General features: G+C 44.2%; 3 protein-coding genes across 6 annotated transcripts in view; 2 read left to right on the top strand and 1 right to left on the bottom strand.

Moving 5' to 3' along the window:
- Positions 1-1,672, bottom strand: part of LOC117143765 (unconventional myosin-XVIIIa-like) — a 29,755-nt gene extending 28,083 nt beyond the window's left edge. For all 4 annotated transcript variants that reach the window (XM_033308586.1, XM_033308583.1, XM_033308585.1 and 1 more), the window contains exons 1-2: positions 1,564-1,672; positions 57-541 (exon numbers count right to left, since the gene is read on the bottom strand). In XM_033308586.1, coding sequence (XP_033164477.1) covers positions 57-509 — 453 coding nt within the window. In that variant the 5' untranslated portion in view covers positions 510-541; positions 1,564-1,672. The remainder of the gene's footprint in view (positions 1-56; positions 542-1,563) is intronic.
- Positions 1,673-3,808: 2,136 nt separating this feature from the next.
- LOC117143768 (RAC serine/threonine-protein kinase) lies at positions 3,809-7,075 on the top strand. The gene is made up of 6 exons (XM_033308596.1): positions 3,809-4,606; positions 4,683-4,880; positions 4,946-5,335; positions 5,399-5,632; positions 5,701-5,847; positions 5,920-7,075. Exons 1-6 carry the CDS (start codon positions 4,067-4,069, stop codon positions 6,001-6,003), a joined length of 1,593 nt encoding a protein of 530 aa, XP_033164487.1. The 5' UTR covers positions 3,809-4,066; the 3' UTR covers positions 6,004-7,075.
- A 12,161-nt stretch (positions 7,076-19,236) lies between these two features.
- LOC117142328 (serine proteinase stubble) overlaps positions 19,237-19,969 on the top strand; it is a 28,697-nt gene continuing 27,964 nt past the window's right edge. The window contains exon 1 of the mRNA XM_033306241.1: positions 19,237-19,347. The gene's annotated coding sequence lies outside the window, so the exon portion shown is untranslated. The remainder of the gene's footprint in view (positions 19,348-19,969) is intronic.

The following is a 19,969-nucleotide window of genomic DNA, read 5'->3' as shown; positions in this document are numbered from 1 at the left end:
TGTGGAAGCAAAGTTGTTCAATACGATTTCGGATAAGAAAACCACAAAGACCTCACCTTGAGCCCTCCAGAGAGGAGAGAATGTGTGACCTCGCTGTAGTTGACACTCACGCCGGCGCCGTTGGACGCTCGGCTCTCGATGTGGGTCATCACAGATGCTACAATCTCCTCATTGCCACGATCCTGTTCGGGATCTGCAGCTCCCACTGCTCCCCCGTTGCTTCCGCCGTTTGCGTCTGCATTGAGGGCGGCAAAGAAGTCTGCGCTATAGTCCGCCGTGATTCCGCTCGGCAACTTTTCCTTCTCCTTGCGTCGCCCACGGATTTTAAGCGATCGGCGCACCTCGTCCAGGCGGAGCAGCTCGTCGGTGCTCATGCTGCCGGTGACGCCTGTCACGCCTCCCATACCCGGGCCACCAGAGGTGCCCTTAGCCTCTTTGCGCAGCTTCTTTTCGCGCTTGCGACGCTCCTTGTCCTCATCCCCGGCGCTCTTCTTCATAAAGTTGAACATCTTGTGTGGTGTGTGGGGTCCTTAGGTGCTATCTGTGGAATGGGGGTGTTGGTGTGTTAATGCGAAGTTCAAGGGCGTGACCAAAAGTCTGGACTAATTCGATTTGCACTGTTCTCTCCGCTGCGCTCTATCCAGGGGCGGACCTAGATAAACTTGCAGGGGATACCGTTAATTTCCAAACTTGAATTTACAATTTTCCGAATTAGTAATATAATTTATTATTTATTATTTTTTTTTTCATCATGGCTTAAGGTCCAAATAAATACTTGTTTAATTGTGATTTGATTTTACAAAAACATTTAAGGTGTGCACAATCTGCGTTTTAGGTCCCCTGGATTCGCCCCTGTACTGCTCAGTCCTGTTCTCTTCGTATTGCTATCTCGCTCTTACAAATGCACAGCCACATCGAGCAATGCACCCGCCCGCACAACAACCGTTATCTTGCAGCGGTGTGTGTGCGAATGTGCACATTTGCAAATCACATAAACAATGGCATATTTCTTCACTTTTGCACCCACATTTCTTGTGCTGCGGTGGCGGCTTTGCTTTTGTCATTGAGTCGTTGCCATTTGCCCTGTTTCTGTTATTATTTATTATTCAATTATGCGCTTTCTTTTCCACAGCTAGCATACATTTGTTTTGTTTTCACACGGTAACACACACACACACAAAGAAAGGGGGGCTCGTGGCTGCGTTGGTATTGATTGCCCCAGACTGCACTCTTCCCTTCTCTCTGCATCATCTCTTCCAATTTTCCATTTCTCCAACTAATTGAATGCACTCGATTCTGCCTCACTACTTATGCTCATGCTATTCCAATTGCTCATATTCGGCGAACGCTCTTATTCGGCCACAGCCCACAGTGATACACACGAGAGGCAGAAAAAGAAAGTTGAGAGTCAATAACACCTTTGTTTTTGCACTTTTCTACGCCTTTTTTGATAACACACACATGCACTGGGAGGCACTCACACACATACCCTGGAGTCGTTATTTGTTTATTTCGAGGTGGCATGCTATGTTCTCCCTTCCGATTGGATTGCAAGTTATTTACCTCGTTTTGTGCCAATGGGGCACTTTATTCGCTACTCGTTTTTTGTTTTTTTCGGATTCAAAGGAGACTTCGCGTTCTGCATAAACAAATCTGAGCAAGTGTGCCCAAAGGGGTGAATATCAAAATACATCATGGAAACTGGCAAAGAGTAATGACTTTTTCCAGCCACTTACACATGGTCATACTTATCAAAGTCCCGAACCTCTATTTAGTGCGGACAGGAACCACTCACGAAATTGAGGGCTGCTTAAATTTTGATCAATTATGCTTTAAAAAGTTATAACAATTTTTCGATATTATAAATAGTTTTGAAAGAAAGTTCTTTAAAATGCATTAAAGAATAGTACAGCATTATGACTCATCCGCACTTCATACATTAAAATTGGAAGTAAATTGTTGATAAAGTGTCGGCTTAGACAGTCACAAAACTAAGTTTTCGATATTTTTTCTTCAATTTCAGAACTATTACCTTTTAAAATATTAAATTTAAATTTAAATTTATGACCCTATGTGGCATCTTTCCGTCATAACTATCGCCTAACTATCGCTAAAACTGGTGGCAGCGCGGATCGAATCAGTTATCGAGCCAGTTATCGAAAAAAAGTGAAGCGTAAAAACTAAACGGTACTTGGAAAATTTACTTTGCCTGTGTGCGTGCTTCTGTTTATGAAAACTACGTTTTTAAGCATTTGCAATTGATGCAACGTTGCGTTGGAAGGCAAAAAACAGCAAGTGGAAACGCCCGGGTGGCGGAAATCGACTTCCAGTGCGCGAGTGCGAGATTGTGTGTGTGTTTCGTTCCGTCCTCTGGTGTCTGGCACCTTAACACAACAACAACTACAGCAGCAACAACAACAAAAACAAGCAGCAGCAACAACAACATACGCACAATAATAAGAAGGCCCGTGACGTTGTCGCTGCCGTCACCATCAAAAGGAAAATACCAAAACGAGTAGGAAAACAAACCGCAGTGCAGTAGGGAAAGCAAAAGTCGCGTTTTTTTACAAAACTAGGTGGGTTCTCGTCGGATTTTTCACCAGCATTTCCACAATTTCCATTTCCACGAAGTGATTTGACATGTTGCGCTGCTAGGTCGCCGCTGCCCACACACACTCGCACACTTGGTGGCTCACTCACTCAGCCACTCACACCCACACGGCCAGACAATCACACGCACACGGCCAGACACTCACACACACACTCACACTCATACACCTTTGTGGCAGACACGCGTACTGTCTGTCTCCCTCCCCCTCGCACCCACAGTCTGGCCTCACTCGCACTTTGCAATGCAGCCCTGTCTGTGTGACTGCCTCGGTGTGCGAGCGCCTGTCCGCTTATGCCTGTGTGTGTATTTTGTCGATTTTTATTTTATGTACATTTGTTTACAGTTTTAGATAGATAGCGACATTTGTACAGCCGGCGGCCATCCGTCGTTGACATTTTCGCAAATTGTAAATGAATATGCTTTTGCTTTTGCAGCTGTGCGAGTGTGAGTGCGAGTACGAGTGCGAGTGCCGCCTGTGAGTCCCCTGTATATGTACATATGTATATGTATGTATATATGCATATACATAAGTTCATGAACAGTCGCCGCCGTCGACTTGTTTTGATTTAATTTCGCGCTAAATGCAATCGCGAACAATTTTCACTCGTATCGCTGTGTCGCTGCGTAACATGGCGGGGAATTTCGTTTGAAGCCGAAAGTGCCAGCAACAACAAGGCGACGATGGCGCCTACATCTGCATGTGGGCCAGTGACTAAGAATCCAATCCCATACCATGCCACACCATACCAACCCATCCAATTCGATACAATCACAATCACAGTCCTCAATCCAATTCAATCCCTTTCTGGCGGCGGAAATGCCGCAAATGTTTTGCACCAGCTGCTGACGCAAGCGCCAACTGCATTTGTCATAAACATGCAAAATGACAATAACAATTGTTTACTATCAGCGTGAGATAGGCGATTTTGTGGGAAGTGCATATCTGGATAGACTTGGCAGCATTTTATTAGCTGTTTCCCCTTTTATTGATAGTTAGCTCATTTGGGAACTCTATTTGTCCACTTGGACTAGTTTATGTCCACAGTGTGCGGATCAGCCAATATTTACATGTTGAACCCCTGAAGGTAGACGAATTCTCTATTAAACCCGGTTTCTTCTTTTAAACTCAGCATGAATATAAAGATTCACTGTTCTCCTCTTACAGGTCCCCCATTCGCTTGTCCGTAGGGTTAGTGAAACAGCCTCAACACGAATTACCTACCGTTTGTTCTTCAGCGGCGATCGACTGTGGTTGCCAGCGCCCCAGCGCCAGGATCTGCCTCTAGGATCCCGGAATCGCCCACCACGACAGGCAGCAGCAACATCATTAACATAATCTACAGTCAATCCAACCATCCAAACAGCAGCCCCACCAGCGGCAGTGCAGAGAAATTCAGCTGGCAGCAATCCTGGCCAAGCAGGACCTCCGCGGCCCCTACACACGATTCCGGAACCATGTCAATAAACACAACTTACGACCTCAGCTCGCCCAGCGTTACATCGGGTCATGCGCTTACGGAACAGAATCAGGTCGTAAAGGAGGGGTGGCTGATGAAGAGGGGCGAGCACATAAAGAATTGGCGCCAGCGCTACTTCGTGCTCCACTCAGATGGAAGACTGATGGGCTACCGCAGCAAGCCGGCAGATAGTGCCAGCACGCCATCGGACTTCCTGCTCAACAACTTTACGGTGCGCGGCTGCCAGATCATGACCGTCGATCGGCCCAAGCCATTCACCTTCATCATCCGCGGCCTGCAATGGACAACGGTAATCGAGAGGACATTCGCCGTCGAATCGGAATTGGAACGCCAGCAGTGGACGGAGGCCATTCGTAACGTATCCAGCCGGCTCATTGATGTGGGTGAGGTGGCTATGACGCCATCGGAACAGACAGACATGACAGACGTGGACATGGCCACCATTGCCGAGGACGAGCTTTCCGAGCAGTTCTCCGTACAGGGAACGACTTGTAATAGCAGCGGCGTTAAGAAAGTGGTAAGTACCACTCGCCTGGTGACATGGTCATTGACCAAGGGCGTGATCGAGCTGACTCCATCTTATCTCCTTTTAGACTTTGGAGAATTTTGAGTTCCTCAAGGTGCTCGGCAAGGGCACCTTTGGTAAGGTTATTCTGTGTCGCGAGAAGGCAACCGCCAAGCTGTACGCGATCAAAATTCTTAAAAAGGAGGTTATTATCCAAAAGGACGAGGTGGCCCACACCCTGACCGAGAGTCGTGTGCTCAAGTCCACAAATCATCCGTTCCTCATTGTAAGTATTGCTAGTAATATATAACTTACGTTAACAAACTAAGATATGTCTTCCCTCTTTTGCAGTCACTCAAATATTCGTTTCAAACCAACGACCGCCTGTGTTTTGTGATGCAGTATGTGAACGGTGGCGAGCTCTTTTGGCATTTAAGCCACGAACGCATATTTACTGAGGATCGAACCCGTTTCTATGGGGCAGAGATTATTTCTGCTCTGGGCTATCTGCATTCACAGGGCATCATTTATCGCGACTTGAAGCTGGAAAATCTTTTGCTGGACAAAGATGGTCACATCAAGGTCGCAGACTTCGGTCTGTGCAAGGAGGACATCACCTACGGCCGCACAACGAAAACCTTCTGCGGTACACCGGAATACCTAGCTCCGGAAGTATTAGATGATAATGATTATGGCCAAGCGGTGGACTGGTGGGGCACTGGCGTGGTCATGTACGAGATGGTGAGTTCGTTGCATCTGCAAATACTAGTAACAAGTATTTAAAACAAATATAATTTCTTACAGATCTGTGGTCGTCTTCCGTTTTACAATCGTGATCATGATGTGCTTTTTACATTGATTTTGGTGGAGGAGGTAAAATTCCCGCGTAATATCACAGATGAGGCGAAAAATCTGCTAGCAGGCCTTCTAGCTAAGGATCCCAAGAAGCGTTTGGGAGGTGGCAAGGATGATGTAAAGGAGATACAAGCACATCCATTCTTTGCGAGTATTAACTGGACAGATCTAGTGCAGAAAAAAGTAGGGCACAGTAAACCTGTCTGTTACCTATTTGTATATATTAATTGAATTTAAAATGCTTGCCGTAGATACCGCCGCCTTTCAAGCCTCAGGTCACATCCGATACGGATACAAGGTACTTCGACAAGGAGTTTACGGGAGAGAGTGTGGAGTTGACGCCGCCGGATCCCACTGGGCCTCTGGGCTCCATAGCCGAAGAACCGCTTTTCCCGCAGGTAAGAGCTACTTGGAAACATTTAAAGTGGGGTTCTGTATGCTCATCCGATTTTTTGGTTTCACCGCCACAGTTCAGCTACCAAGGAGACATGGCCTCCACGTTGGGCACCTCGTCGCACATTAGTACTTCCACAAGTCTCGCATCGATGCAATAGAACAAGTTTACAAACTTTTACCAGCACACATCATGTTCTGCTTCATCACCTATTACTATACTATACCTATAACACATAGAAATGGGCAAAAGAAAACAACAGCAAGAATATATTAAATATTAATTATACCATGATAACGAAGGCAAGCAAAGGGTTTTCTTGCTAGTTTATATACACCAATAATAAGAGAATTGAATTGATAGTAACTTATTTTTGTATAACGAGAAAGGGAACGTTGAACGAAAGGGCAACAGCCGAAGACGAGGAAAATAATTTACTACATATGATTATACACGTATATATAAATATATATATATATATATACATAATTATATATACAACTAAATATAACACTTGGGGCATAGCGCTTGAAGTGATTAGTTAATTTTAAACGCAAGGAAAACATTTAACCAAGCGACTTAGAGCGGTGCGTTCTAGTGCTAGGATAAAGGCATGCATCATGGGATCGCATCCTCTAGGGGTCGCTAAAGCTGATTGATTATACAGATTATTCACGCAGACAGCACTCACACAGCCACTTAGCATATAGCGAACATGAAGTTTAGTTAACTTGACAGCAACAAATCGAAATACACATATTCAACACCGCCCCCACATGCAACACTCGTATATATAAATTATTTATACTCCAAAGAAGCAAAAAAGAAACAGAAACAATTACAAGTTATATATAATGTTAAAATTGCCTCTAATGTGCTGTGCTTTATGCAAAACTACAACAACAGAAACAAACAAACTAATAGTTAATAAACGAGGGAAACATACATCAATGCAGTTTATAGGCGCCAATAATTAGCAAACAACTAAAAGTTATATTCAGGCAGAAACATATTTCGAAACAATAACGGCAACAGCAAAATGATTACAATTGACGCCATTTTTTATTATAATTTTTTACGAAAAATATATATTTGTAAATATTTATAAAAAAGCAAAAACTTTCAAATGAGTAAATGCAACAAAAAAAAACAAAGGATGTATGTGTCGGGTGGAAAATGGAAGTCACCATTTGAGGCCACAGAAAAGGTTTAACCTTTGACACAATAAAAAATGTATCTTTGTCATTTAATTTTTGGCATTGAAAAAGTTCATAACAAGTTTTGTATACTTAGAGCAAGTCAGCAAAAAAATATATATAAATCAACCACAACAGACTTACAAATAGTTCCAAAAGGAAGATTAAAAATTATATAAACAGAAAAAAAACCTAAAAGAAAATAAAGAATTTTTGATATTTTTATATGCGCAATAAAAACAAAAATCAAGAATAAAACGAAACAAAAAGTTATTTTTCGTAAAGAAAACAAAATAAATATTGTAAATAAAAATTATTAAATAAAATCAAGTTCGGGCATTTCAACTGAAAACAAAGAAATTGAAAGCATAATCTCTCTTCTAAATGTTAAACAAAACCTATCAATCGATGATTACAATAAACAGCAAATCGAAAACGAAGGGATATATAAACGATAAAAATGCCAAAGAAGCGGCGAAGTTAGGTGGAACTCGAGGAGAACCGAGAATTGAGGAGCAGCTAGCCAGTCGGGATGTTTCGGTGGGAGTCTTGGACTTGTGATGATGATGGTTCCCAATCATGACTAGGAACGAACTAACTAGCTAAGGCCAGCCTAAGCCGAGGAGAGATATCAGATAGCTCCGGTTGAACCAATCCTTATATCCTTGAACAGCTTGAAGTCCTTGCTTTCTGCTCACCCAGTTTGCGGCTGACATCTAGGCTAGCCAATATCAATCTCAGATCGATCAAGCAATACATAGACAAAATATAGAACCCCTAAGCATGGCTTACTAGACATACAACCCGAGAATCGACTTCAACCAGCCCATTAACCCTTCTGACAGACTCGTTAGGCCAGTCTGCAACCAGCTAGAAATCTAAAGCAAAGACTTAGAAATCGGTTAGGGACATCCGAAGCTAATTTAATACTAGCCTTAGTGTACGCCAACATCTCTGGTATCCCAAATCGAAGCATTTTCTACCCGTCGAAGGGGACGAAAGAAACCTTTCAAAATAGTTGTCTAAGTTTACTGAGTTGTGTGAGACAATTTTTGGTTTCGATTTGAAAAACACAAACTTACACGAACTGCAAACTACAATGTGTTCTAAAGCGATATAATAAAACAACATGGTTTAAAATGGACTATATATAGAAAGAAACCGAGAGAGATATAACCAGTCAGATCATAGATCATCTCGAGCAACTTGAGTTGTTTTTTGTATTGTAAAATAGAAAAAGATAATCCCGTTCCAACAACCGAGATCCAGATCCAGATCCAGCCCCCAATACTAACCGAAAATTTGATTAGGAGTAATTTTTGATAGGCGAAAATGCGAGTTTCGCACAGTTTTAATTATTAATTATATTAAATAATGATAATAATGACTAAGCTGATTTATAAAACGATTCAAGATCGAACTAAAACATACATATACATGCATTCAAACCAAGTTTATTATACAGTGAAAACATAATAATAAAACTACATAAAACCAAACTACTGTTTTTTTGGGATATTGGACACGTTTTGTGCTCCTGACTTTTCCGAATTTAATGATTTTAATTATTCTGCTTTATATTGATGTATAAACATACGAGTGGAAATACTTTTCGCATAGCATAACTCTTAGCAATACAAATTCTTTGCACCTCGTCCTACAGCAAAATTGGGTCAAGAAAACTATGGAAAAACGAGGTAGCATCTGAAGTGGATGTGGAAATGGAGGAAGCGGAAAAAACGCACTGGCCAAGCGCCAATGACCGACTTAAGTATTCGGGAGCAGCAGCTCGAATCCGAGGAGTGGGCAGGCCCGGGGTCCGACTTCCACCTTCAGATCCCCACGCCCGATCCCATCGCCGGTGCCAGGGAACGCGAACAATGCGTTTTGTCCGATGATTAATTGCATCGCAATCTTGGGGGCCACAGAGAGTGGCGAACGCAGTGGAGGCAGCTTTCCCCTAACCTCGAGTGTATATATAGTATATACAGACAGAATGTGTGTCGCTCCAGCCCGCAAATTCAAGCGGATATAAGCGCGTACTTAACGCGACACAAAGCTATTAATTTTTAGCAACTGCGCCCATCCAAAATAGCCGAGACAAAGAGAAGAAATTTAATTTTGGAACGCATCGAAAGCGAAAGTGAATCATATCGAACTTGAGATACGTTTTATGGACTGGGCTAGGTTCGAGACTCGAGCTCGTTTCTGGGTTGGGTTGCATCCTTAGGCCAATGTTGCATTGACTACTCGCAGTAGATTGCCAATGGCAAGCCCTAAGTGCTTAGGAAAGTGCGATGCGATTTGTACTTTCCCTTTTTGGGAGCTGCCCAAGTCAAGTTTAGCTTAACTGAGCCGAAATGGAGAGCTTATGACGGATAAGACGACAAATGAAATTGCAAACACCGAATCCAAACGAAAGGCAGCATTGGAAAATGGTGTTGCAACGAATGGAAAATGCTCTGGGCCGATATTTATTCTGGCATTAGTTTCAAGATAGTTAGAAGGGAATCTCTAAATTAAATTGATATAATTATTTCTAAGAAACTGTATAACTTTATTACAAATTATTTAAAAATGTTCAAAAGGTCAGATACCATTTTACAGGCATTTTTTCCGTCTTTTTTTTGGTTCCAGAGATTATTATATAAACTTTTATGTTTTTTGACATGCAGAATTTCTTTTAAAATATTTAAAAAATGTTGAAGTTCAAAAATGTTAAACTTAATAAAACCTCGTCGCCACCAACTACCAACTCGATATTGACGAGGCTAACAACTGCTAATTAGAGACTTGTGTGCACTTGGGAAATCGGATACGTATTTTGAAACTGTGTACTGGATCCATCATTGTTTTCCTACCAACTTATGGCCTCATCCCTCCAGTGGATGTTGGCAGGAGGGAAGCGGCTCGTTTGCTTTGTTCGCTACGCGCGTTTTTCGCGCTTTTCATTTGCCAAGCAATTTTTCTATTTTCACCTCCAGCTCTCTTTGCTTTATAGTAATGTGAAAATTTCTGAAACTAGAAAAATAACAAACAACTATTTGTTGTTGCTGTTGGGCAGCAGCAACATACATATACGTGAGTATGTGCTGGCACTTAACAACTCCAGCATGGAGTCTAGGAAAAGCGGAGAAGAAAAGTGAAATACATCAAGGCACGTCACATCCATCAGACATTTATGAGCAGCACGAGAGCACGCCCCACTCCAGAGCGGATCAGGTCTGGGACCAAGAGTACCATCAAGACCGAGGCCAGGTCCACCAAAAACAGGCTTCCCAGCCACTGCCAAGGAGGCCCAAAAGCCCAGCCAAAGCGTGGCTAATGAATTGGTAGTGTTCCAAGATCGGAAGAGGAGGAGCCGGGTAGCATGGGGAGTATGAGGAGAGGGAGAAGGCCCTGGTCTAAGTGTCGTCTAGCTGCAATCGAAATTAATGAAAAACTTTCGTTTATTTAATTGCACAGCCGCCCAGACCAGACAGAAGATGGCTCAGAAGAGCCGGGGCCAGGGGCCCCTGGTTTATGGGTTATGGCCATATCAAATCCATAGGGCAAGACCAGCCGGCTGGATTCAACTCAATCCAGCCATCGACATCCGAAGTGAAAATGATTGATTGATTGATCGGCGTTTGTGTTGCTGTTCGTCGGTTGTTAATATTGTTTGTTGCTTAGATATATATATATATATATATATATATATATCGGCATTGTCAGTATTTGGCTGTTGTTACTCCTTTTTGGTGTTTGCCGAAGATTTGTTTGACTTTTTAGCGGGCAATTATTTATTTGTTTCGCGCGTTATACGCCGATTTCGCTGCAATTTTGTTTGTTCGCTTTTAAGGGGTTCGTTTATAGCAGCTATACATCGGTCCATCGGACAATCTTTGATTGAGGCTGATTGAGAGGAGGCTCTGCGGTAGCCCCACGTCCATCCATCCAATCGAATGGGGAATAGATGGCTCTCGAATCCGGCGGCTAATTGCTGCCGGAGTGGGGGAAAGTGTGGCGACAACTGATCCACTTTTTTCGTGATGAGTTATGTGTGATCTGCTAATGATCAACTAATGGCCTAACGATGATCCACTTTGCCATTCGTCTGCAGATTATAGTTTAGATAAAAGGCAACAATCCGGGAATGGCAAGTAGTTGGATGTTTGTGTGAGCAGCTAATTAGTAGTAACTTAGCTTTTTTAAGCAAAATTATAATGATGGAAAAAGGATGAAATGCTGTAGAAAACTTTTCAAAGTGCTTAAATTCAATCCTCTTTCCAAATTAATATCTCTAAGGAACAATCGCCACCTACACACTCCAAAATTGTTGCAACTATCTAGGCGATTGCCACTGGTACAAACAACCTCACTCACTCCAGATTCCGATTCAGTAGCTTACATTTGTTTATCTACAAACAAGCATTCATCCAACCAACCACTGGCCAACTGGATGCACTCACTCCAGTTGCCGCGAACCTTTTCAACTTTGACCGCATTGCGAATATTTTGGCCATGTTCAACACAGCATTTTGGATTGGCTTCGGTGCACATGTCAAGCGTTCCAGTTGGCCACCGCCTGTCTCCTCTGCTCCTCCGCATGTTAACATAATAAAAACGGGTCAACATGGCACACATCTCTACTCCCATTCCGAAGGAGAGTCTTTGACTCCAACTCTGGCACCGTGGTCAAGTTGTGGTCGGTCAGCAGAGTGGAGGGATCTCGGGATGTGCGGTTCGGGGCAGAACATAACACAGCATAGACGCCAAATATAGACGTTGGACAATTTCCGAGCATGCCTTGGAACGCCTTTATTATATGACTCCGTCTAAACTCATAGTCGCAGTCCATGAAGTATGACAAAAAGAGCCATGTACAAGTTGTTATATGCGATAACCTAGAAAGAGAAATGGCAAAAAATATCCGCAACATATTCTTTTTTATCTCTTGCAGGAGGGGAAATCCGAATGGCAATCGGAATGGTATGGTATGGTGTGGTATGGGTTGGTATGGGATACTATGGGATGGTCGCAGATGGGCCAGAATGGGCTGGCAAGACAGAAGAAAGCTGCTCGAACACACCTCGAAAATGTCGGAAAGTGTGCGCCGATAAGCCAGCGACACGACAAAGATTCTAATTGCAACCTGGACAAAGGATCTGATGCAAGGAAGCACTTGGAGAAAAGTCTTCCAAGAACTCATCATCACATCGATTGTTTTGTGGATCGCGCTGGACATGCTGAGATTTAAGATATTAGAGACTTAATATTGATTGCATTTTTCTTTTTAGTTATAATAAACCCAAATAAAATACTTTTTTACCAAAAAACTTAATAAACTGATTTTTTTATCAAAGAGGGTTATGTGCCTGGTGTAGGAATAGACGCCCGGGCACGAGGCTAAGGTGGTCCAAACTTGAAGGCATATGCGGATCTATACGCTGTGTGCGGTAGCTGCTGAAGATGATGAGCTGACTGATGGGGATGCGATGAAGACGTGGATATGAATGTGGACAGGGATCAGCGGGCGGCTGACTCTGCCGTTAGGCGGGGAATCAATTTCCCAGCCCGAGCAGTTCCTCCACCTACCAGGTAGGTGTGGCACCTGCCCGGCTCCTCTTTCCAAACAAACGTGTGTGCTATCTTGGTGGACTTAGTATCCAGTACGCCAGTACACCACCACCTTTGACTGGGGAACGGCCAAGACGACGAAGACGTCGGCGGCGCCTTGCATGTCCGCCCGGCCACTTGCAGTCCACTTGCAGCTGCCATTATGCAATGTCACGATTCGCGAGCGCGCATAATGAACTTTTGATGCAGTTGCTGGCCAGCAGAGCCGAATCTCCGAGACCATAGATACAAACACACACACACTCACCACCGATGCATCTGCATCTATGTACATAGCTATATCCCAGCAGCAACTACAAAGTAATCCCCACAAAGTAGCAGCTGACCGTGGCCAGAGATGAGTAAGTGAAATGGGCTAATTCCTGCTGGGAGAGCGATGGGTTCCAGTGCAACATTATAACATAATCCGCATGGAAGGACTTCCCATAAAGTCGCTTTTAATGAGAGTAATTTATTAGCATATAAAATGTATTGCAATAGCTTAATGTATTCTATTCATAGATCAAATCGATAGATTCTAGCCTATAGTAATAGGTTATAAAAATGTAATCTTTTTACTAAAGCCCTATTTGCTACTCTAATCCCTCAGCACTAGATCATCTCTGGCTGTGATGTAACACCAGCACAGTCGCTAAAAGAGTGCGGCTTGCATATGATCCGAAACACGAGCACAGTTGGTAATTGCTATATAAACGTTGGGTAGTTTTTACGTCTTCCACTTGTGCTTCTTGCCCAGCTGGGTTTTTTCTGCCTCAAATTTGGTAGTTTGTTTTTATTGCCTTCGTCGCATTGGGTGGCATTGAACCTGGCTGTCTAAAAGGTTGCCCCATCATCCGACCCGCTGCCGCACACCTCTCGCCACCCCATCTTCGCTTTTTACCCAGTCTGGCTAGCCGTTAATGCGCCAAAAAGGCCAACATACTGTTGGCCAGGAAGAGAAGGGGTATGGGTATGGGTATGGCAGGTTGGCGGCGTGGCGGAGTCCGATGCCTGACCCATCATCATCATCATTCGCATTGCCATGGCAATCACTGTGATCTGGGCTTATTTAAGGGTCTGTTCTTTACTTTCACATGCATATCTGCATCTTTTGGCCCATTCCACCTCCTTTGTGTAAGACATATTTTTTTCGGCAATTGCATGGAAACCGCTGATTAAGCCCAACACCGTGGCATCCGAAAACGTGCCACATTTGGCGAGTCTTGTCCGAGTTCCAGCACAAGTTCCATTCTCATTGCCTCGATCCTGTTTGAATTCCGTTTCCCATCCTGTCCCTTTTTGATTGGCGTTGCTGATTTAGGTTTCTTTCTTTTTTGTGGTTTTTCGTTTTTCACTTTTTTTTTGGCTGACAACATAATATTTAAGCCAATTAAGGCTAAATTTATGCGTACAGCACCCGGCCAAGACCATGTTGGGCTGTTATTTAGTTTCTGGCCGGCAATTATTGGGCCCAAGTGGAGCGGTCCAAAGTAAACATTTCCTTGTTCTCGGCATATTTTGGGCGCATTTCTTAAATGTGTTGCCTGCTGCCCCTTTCGGCCAACATCAGTGATTAGAGCTCCGATTCTGCCTTGTTGCCGATCGTTCCGGGGCATAACTGCAGTTTTGTGGCAACATGTTAATTTCTTTATTCCCAGCTTCGGACAGCATGTAGGCAGCCGGAGAACTTTTGTGGATGGGGCAGCTTTCCTCAGGTGGTTACTGCTTGGATCCACATCTGTGGTATGTAAATAAGCGATTTAATCTAATTTAGCACTGACAGCTCAGATTTGTTATCAAGAACTTTACACATTTGTATTTATCTCTCTGGTTGCACCTCATAAAATACATATTGTACATATATTTGTGTTGATTACTTGATTTTTTACCAATACAAACCTTCTGCGTTTATCAATAAAATATTTATAAATGAATTTCCAAATTATTAAATTTTTCAATGGCCATTTAATAATAATGCATTCATATTTGTTTCAATAATGGTATCATATGGGTATTAAACAACTCAACTACTTTATTATAAAATATTTCAAGAAATTAGCATGCACTAATTTTTGCTTAATCACTTTTTTAATAGGATTTATCACTCCAAACTGAAATAAATTTAATTTACAATGTCTTTATCTATCTTTCTATCTCAATGTTTTCCATGTCATAAAAAATCAATTCAGCTCGGTTACTTTATAGTTCTTTGTTCTGCGTTTTATTATTCATTTCTCTCCGCTCAATAAACAAGTTGAAGCTAATCCTAATCCGAAGAATGTTATTCATTCCATTACCTCCAATCTGTGGTCCGAGTTCCTCTCCTCTCCAGCCCTCCTCATCCAGTTGATTATGTAACGAGGTAGCAGATAGCATAACTTAATTATTCCCGTGCCACACCAACTTGGCTATATAGGCCATATAGCACACTGCATTTCATTTCGCATGCAGCTGGGGAGGATTAAGAGGCGGAGGAGGTGGGATGGTGCCACCCGTGAGCTGGAGGTGTGGATGCCCCATGCGGCGAGGCCAGTGCCACCGTTACAGTATCAGCAGCGGGGTGTCTACTCATGCAACATTGCAATTAATTAAATTTTATTTTTAAATAATTGTTTTTAATTAAATTTTAAGAGATTTGCGCAAATTCATGCAACACCCCAGCGGCCAGCGAAGATGGACAGGTGGGTGGTTGTGGTTGCCGGCGTTGCTGGTGCATCTGCCTCGTGATCATGCAATCATTGAATCATTCACGTATGAGTGATGTTGTCTGCTCACTGCAGCAGACTGCCGTCCAAGATGCTTTTTGGCCACGATGTGTTGCAGTCGATGTGCCCAGCTTCCCAGGAGTCAGAGGTCAATGGAATTCGCGCTTTCCCGCTGGCGGGTGCATTCAACTGCATTTCGGCTTTGGATGATGTAACCGGGAGTGACAGCTGGATAGCCGTACAGCGAACCCATCCCATCCCATACCATCCGATCCCATCCCATTGCGGCACTAATTGGAGCATACGAGTGCCAGTCAGCGAGCCAGTGCAGCGCAGCAGTGATCCCATTTTCAAATTTTCAGCATCCAACTAGCCGTTTGGCTTGGCCCAAAATGTGACTGAACTCATACATAAACATCAGGCCGCCGCGTCCAGTGGCGTCCAGTGCCAAGTTGGGAGTTGGGTTTTTTGGGCCCGGCTTTCGGGTTGCGTGCCGCCAAGTGCGATGATCTTGCGGTGAAATTTTGTGCTCAGCCGGCTAAATTGGTCAGTGAGCTCTGAATTGCTGAAATGCTGAAATGCAAGGCATAAAATCACTTGGCTCGCAATGTGGGCTTGATTAAAAGGCAATGTCCAAACATCCACATCCCCAATCACGTTCGCAAAATGTTTTCGCTTTTGGGTAGCGGGAGAAAGGTTGAAATATCACTCCGGCTCCATGTCCCAGTATCACCTGCAACACTCGCTGCGATGGGACAGCCTCCAGTCCCTTGGCCAACTTTCCCTTCCTGTTCTCGGCCGTTCTCGCAGCCAGAGCCGGGCCATCAACATTTGGGCAATTTAAAGTGGCATCAATTATTGCGAACCCATTCATTAACCGACCAGTTATCCCTCATTCCGTGATCGCTTATCGCAGCCCATCCATATCCCTAACCCAATCCCGATCCGAACAGATCCCCACCTCCCAGTCCGACACATTTCCAGTCTTGTGGGAATCGGGGTCACGCATGAAGCTGCGGACGTGGAAAGTCTGGAGGATGGGGCCCGGTTGACGGCAGCCGGACCGCGGGAGATTAAAGACCCCGATGAGGGTACTCGGTGCCGAGTTATGGCCAAGACAAAGTTACTGCAATGATGCTTAATGGCAAGTACTTAACTCGGAATTTGCACTGTATTAAGGATAATATTGATGGGTGGGGTTGATTCAAAGCTGAAATCAAACGAAATGGCTTACATTAAATGGTGGGCTATTAAAAGCCAAGACTGTGTTAGGTTCCGTCCTGGTATTATTAGCTGGCCCATAGATAAGACCATTGACGGCCTGGTTATTATTTTAAAGTCGTAATGGCAGGAAAAAGGTTAATTCATTGAACTTAACAGCGTATGGTAGTCTGCATATGGTGAGGTATATATTAAGAAAACCATAGAGATTAAATAAACGATTTGCAAATTAGAGATAAGAAAGAAATACATTGCGAAATCTTTAAGCCACACCCACTGCAATAAATTACTCAATAGGTTAATCCGTCCACGGCCAACACAACTTCCCATCTAAGTATTTCCCGGAAAGATCTCCATCAGCGCCTATCAACGGGTTCATAAATTTGTCCACCCGCTCCCGTGGACCACTAGCTCCAGAGTTAGCGACAAATTTATTCAGATTGTTTCTGCAGCCATTTACTGGCGTCCAAAAGAGGCAGCAAGTGGAGCCGGAGGAGGAGCATCACTTGGCCACCCATGTACGCAGTTCAACGCCAGATTCGCCCGGGCTGAAAGAGAAAATTTATTGTGTTAGCAGCGGCACGAGTTTGCATCTGCTGTTGCCGTTGCTGCTGCTGCGGCAGCCGTTGTTGCAACTAGCGACTGATGTTGTTGTTGTTTCTGCTTTTTGGCACTTGGCATTGTCCCCTTTTCGCCGCTGAGTGCTGCAGAATTTGTGACACGACCTTTAACGAGATTTTTCCTCTCCACTTGGCGCATCATCACGCGACTTTCCAGCTGCAGTCGCTTGCCGATTTGTTGCAACACATGTTGCAGAAGCCGCCAACAGCAACAGCAAACATTTGTTGGGGAATTAGCAAGCGACAGACAGCGACTCCAGTCGGGAGTTTGGCGTTTTGCGCTTGGAGTTTGGGGGTATGGAGTATGGGTTTTTGTGCGACTAGCGACTCCGGCTTCGGTTCGATGAGGAGGCCGGGGAGCGTCATCAACGTCAGATGCACCTCCTGCTCCGTCTGAGTCGCATCCTCCTCCATCTCGGTGTCCCTGCTGGCTGCATCTGCTGCTGCTGCTGCTTCTGCTTCTGCCTCTGCCATTGCATGCACATTGAATTCCAATTGGGTTTGGCAGAGTGGCGCAAACTTAATTGTCAAGGTTCGTTAGTTCTTTTTCCTTTGCAGCATTTGCAGCTCTTAGACGTCTTCTGTTAATGTTCGTTTCTAATGGTCGGTTTGAGTTACGGCTATGCCACATCCAAGACTCAGACCCAGACTCTAACCGAGATGGAGACCCCGTCGAAGTGGCGGCAAAGGAATTCTCAATATTTCCATTACTTTGTGGCCATCGTCTGGGATTTGCTGCGTTTTTAGCGGAATTTGAGCTCTCTGTCGCCTCTCTTTTGGCCAACTATTTAATTCACATTGGTGGAAACTCGATTGTGCTGCTGCCCCGTTGCTCTTGCCCGTGCCCCTGCCCCTGCCCCTGCCACTGCTCCACCTGCTCCAACTGCAACACAGCCATGCAACCACACAAAATGAGCAGCACCGCAGAACGTTGCTTTTCTTCCACACTTTGTTGTGCGCTACATGGAGGTATTTTGGGCTCCTCGGTTTCCCAAGAGCTTCCATAAATAATGTCAACGGAGGATCAACACAAAGTATTGGAGTTATGACGTGGAGGGAATTCATTCAGGTTTTCCTTCGTGAATTATGTCGAAGGAGGCCTTAATCTGCTGTATGAATCATTTGCGCGGCCAATTGAGCTCTTTGTATAAGTTACCACTTTTAATAACATTTGCATTATAATCTCTAAAATAATTAAATAAACATTCTAAGATTTCTATGCGATCTCTAAATTCTTCCACCAAATGCAGACAATAGCAACTGTTACCAGAGATCTTCCGTATACGATCTTAAGTTTTCCATCACTTCCATAGGGTGGTCTGGCCCCCTCCCCTCACTCAAGCGCCACTTTCTTTGGGACCTTTTTAGATGGATCTTGAACTCAGGCGGGTTTCCCCAGTTTCTTTTGTCTTACGCAAGCGAGATTCGTTTTGTGGCTCCGGGAAAGCTATTGATTCATTGGGAAGACCCAAGATCTATTGAGTGCCCGCCTTGTAGAGCATTTCTCCGGACGGCCACAGCCCAAGCCATAAATTCTGCACACAGTTCGGTTTGGCTTAGTTTTTTTTTTTTTTTTTTATTGTTTTTTTTTGTGTTTGTATCATTCTGTTTCTGTTTCTGTCTTATTTATTTTGTGAGTAAAACGCGACTCGGTTTGGGAATGCAGTTCGCTGCCGACGCGGACGTCGCCGTCGACTTCGACGCCAGCGCCGGCATTCTCCACTTGACTTTAAGTTGAAATGCGTCCGATCAATGGCGATCGAGTTAGTTTTGTTAAGATCTCGTCCAGGCGAAGAGTTAAGTGCAGCCGGCCGGTACTCGAACTCGTACTCGTATATCTCGGCAGCATCTGCACCCAGTACGAAGATATATCTGAGTCAGTTCGATTCTACGTGTGCGTGTGTGCGAAGGATCCCAAGCAGGATGCGAATGTCGCGATCGCTAACGGTTCTCCAGCGGCTCTTTTAGCCACGTTCGGGTCTTTCTGTCTTCGCTCAAAGGCCTGCAAGTCCGCAAGTCTGAATGTCTGGATGTCTGGATGTCTGGAAGTGTGCTAATGTGATAAGCCGCTTTAACCGCAAACTGCCTTTGGCTGCCACTCTCAGCCAGCTTGGAGTTCACTGTGGGCCAACTTTGGCGGCCCCAACTGGCGATCAGTTTTTTGGTATGTATTTGGACGCCAGCTCTGCGGTTCTTCAGTTTGCAAAGCTGCAATCAATCATAGTTTTGGGGCAGGTGTTTCAAACATACTCCTATGTACAAAACCAAATCTATTCTTTTAAGGCTGCAAAAGTTCTATAAAAACATTTGGGCATACAAAAAAGTGGTACCATTTCGTCATGATACGATAGATGCGTTTAGAGTTCATACTTAAAGTTTATTTTTGCTAAAATAAAAGAGTGATTACCCGTGAGAATGTTGTATGTGAATTGCAGACATATAATTCATTCCTCGAAAAGTACGTAATTACAGGGCAGTTGCTTCCGTTCGGAATGTCTTGCGCCTGCTGCTTTTATGGGAAGTTTGGCGGCCATGCAGTTCGGGGATCCGCAGTCACCACCATCGTCACTCACACTTCTGGCGACCCCGTGACAGTGTTGATGTACCATTCTATACAGTCCTATCCGATCCCATCCCATACCATCGCGGTACGCATATTTAAAGCCCGATATCAATCTTTCGCCGGAATGAGCAATGACACTTAATGGCATTTCGTTCCTCCGGCTTCCCGTCCCGGCCAAAGTTCCAGCTCCAACTTTTATGGCCAACTTCCCCGTGCACGGTGC

Source organism: Drosophila mauritiana, chromosome 3R, assembly GCF_004382145.1.
Source record: "Drosophila mauritiana strain mau12 chromosome 3R, ASM438214v1, whole genome shotgun sequence".
In the NCBI taxonomy this organism is placed as follows: Eukaryota; Metazoa; Arthropoda; class Insecta; order Diptera; family Drosophilidae; genus Drosophila; species Drosophila mauritiana.
Note: the sequence above shows the minus strand (reverse complement) of the source record. Positions and strands in the feature narration are given on the sequence as shown.

Excerpts from the sequence above, each read along its gene's own strand:
- LOC117143768 (XM_033308596.1), top strand. The coding sequence starts at position 4,067 with ATGTCAATAAACACAACTTACGACCTCAGCTCGCCCAGCGTTACATCG. Across the intron at positions 4,607-4,682 it reads GCAGCGGCGTTAAGAAAGTG|ACTTTGGAGAATTTTGAGTT; the intron begins GTAAGTACCACT and ends ATCTCCTTTTAG. Across the intron at positions 4,881-4,945 it reads CAAATCATCCGTTCCTCATT|TCACTCAAATATTCGTTTCA; the intron begins GTAAGTATTGCT and ends CCTCTTTTGCAG.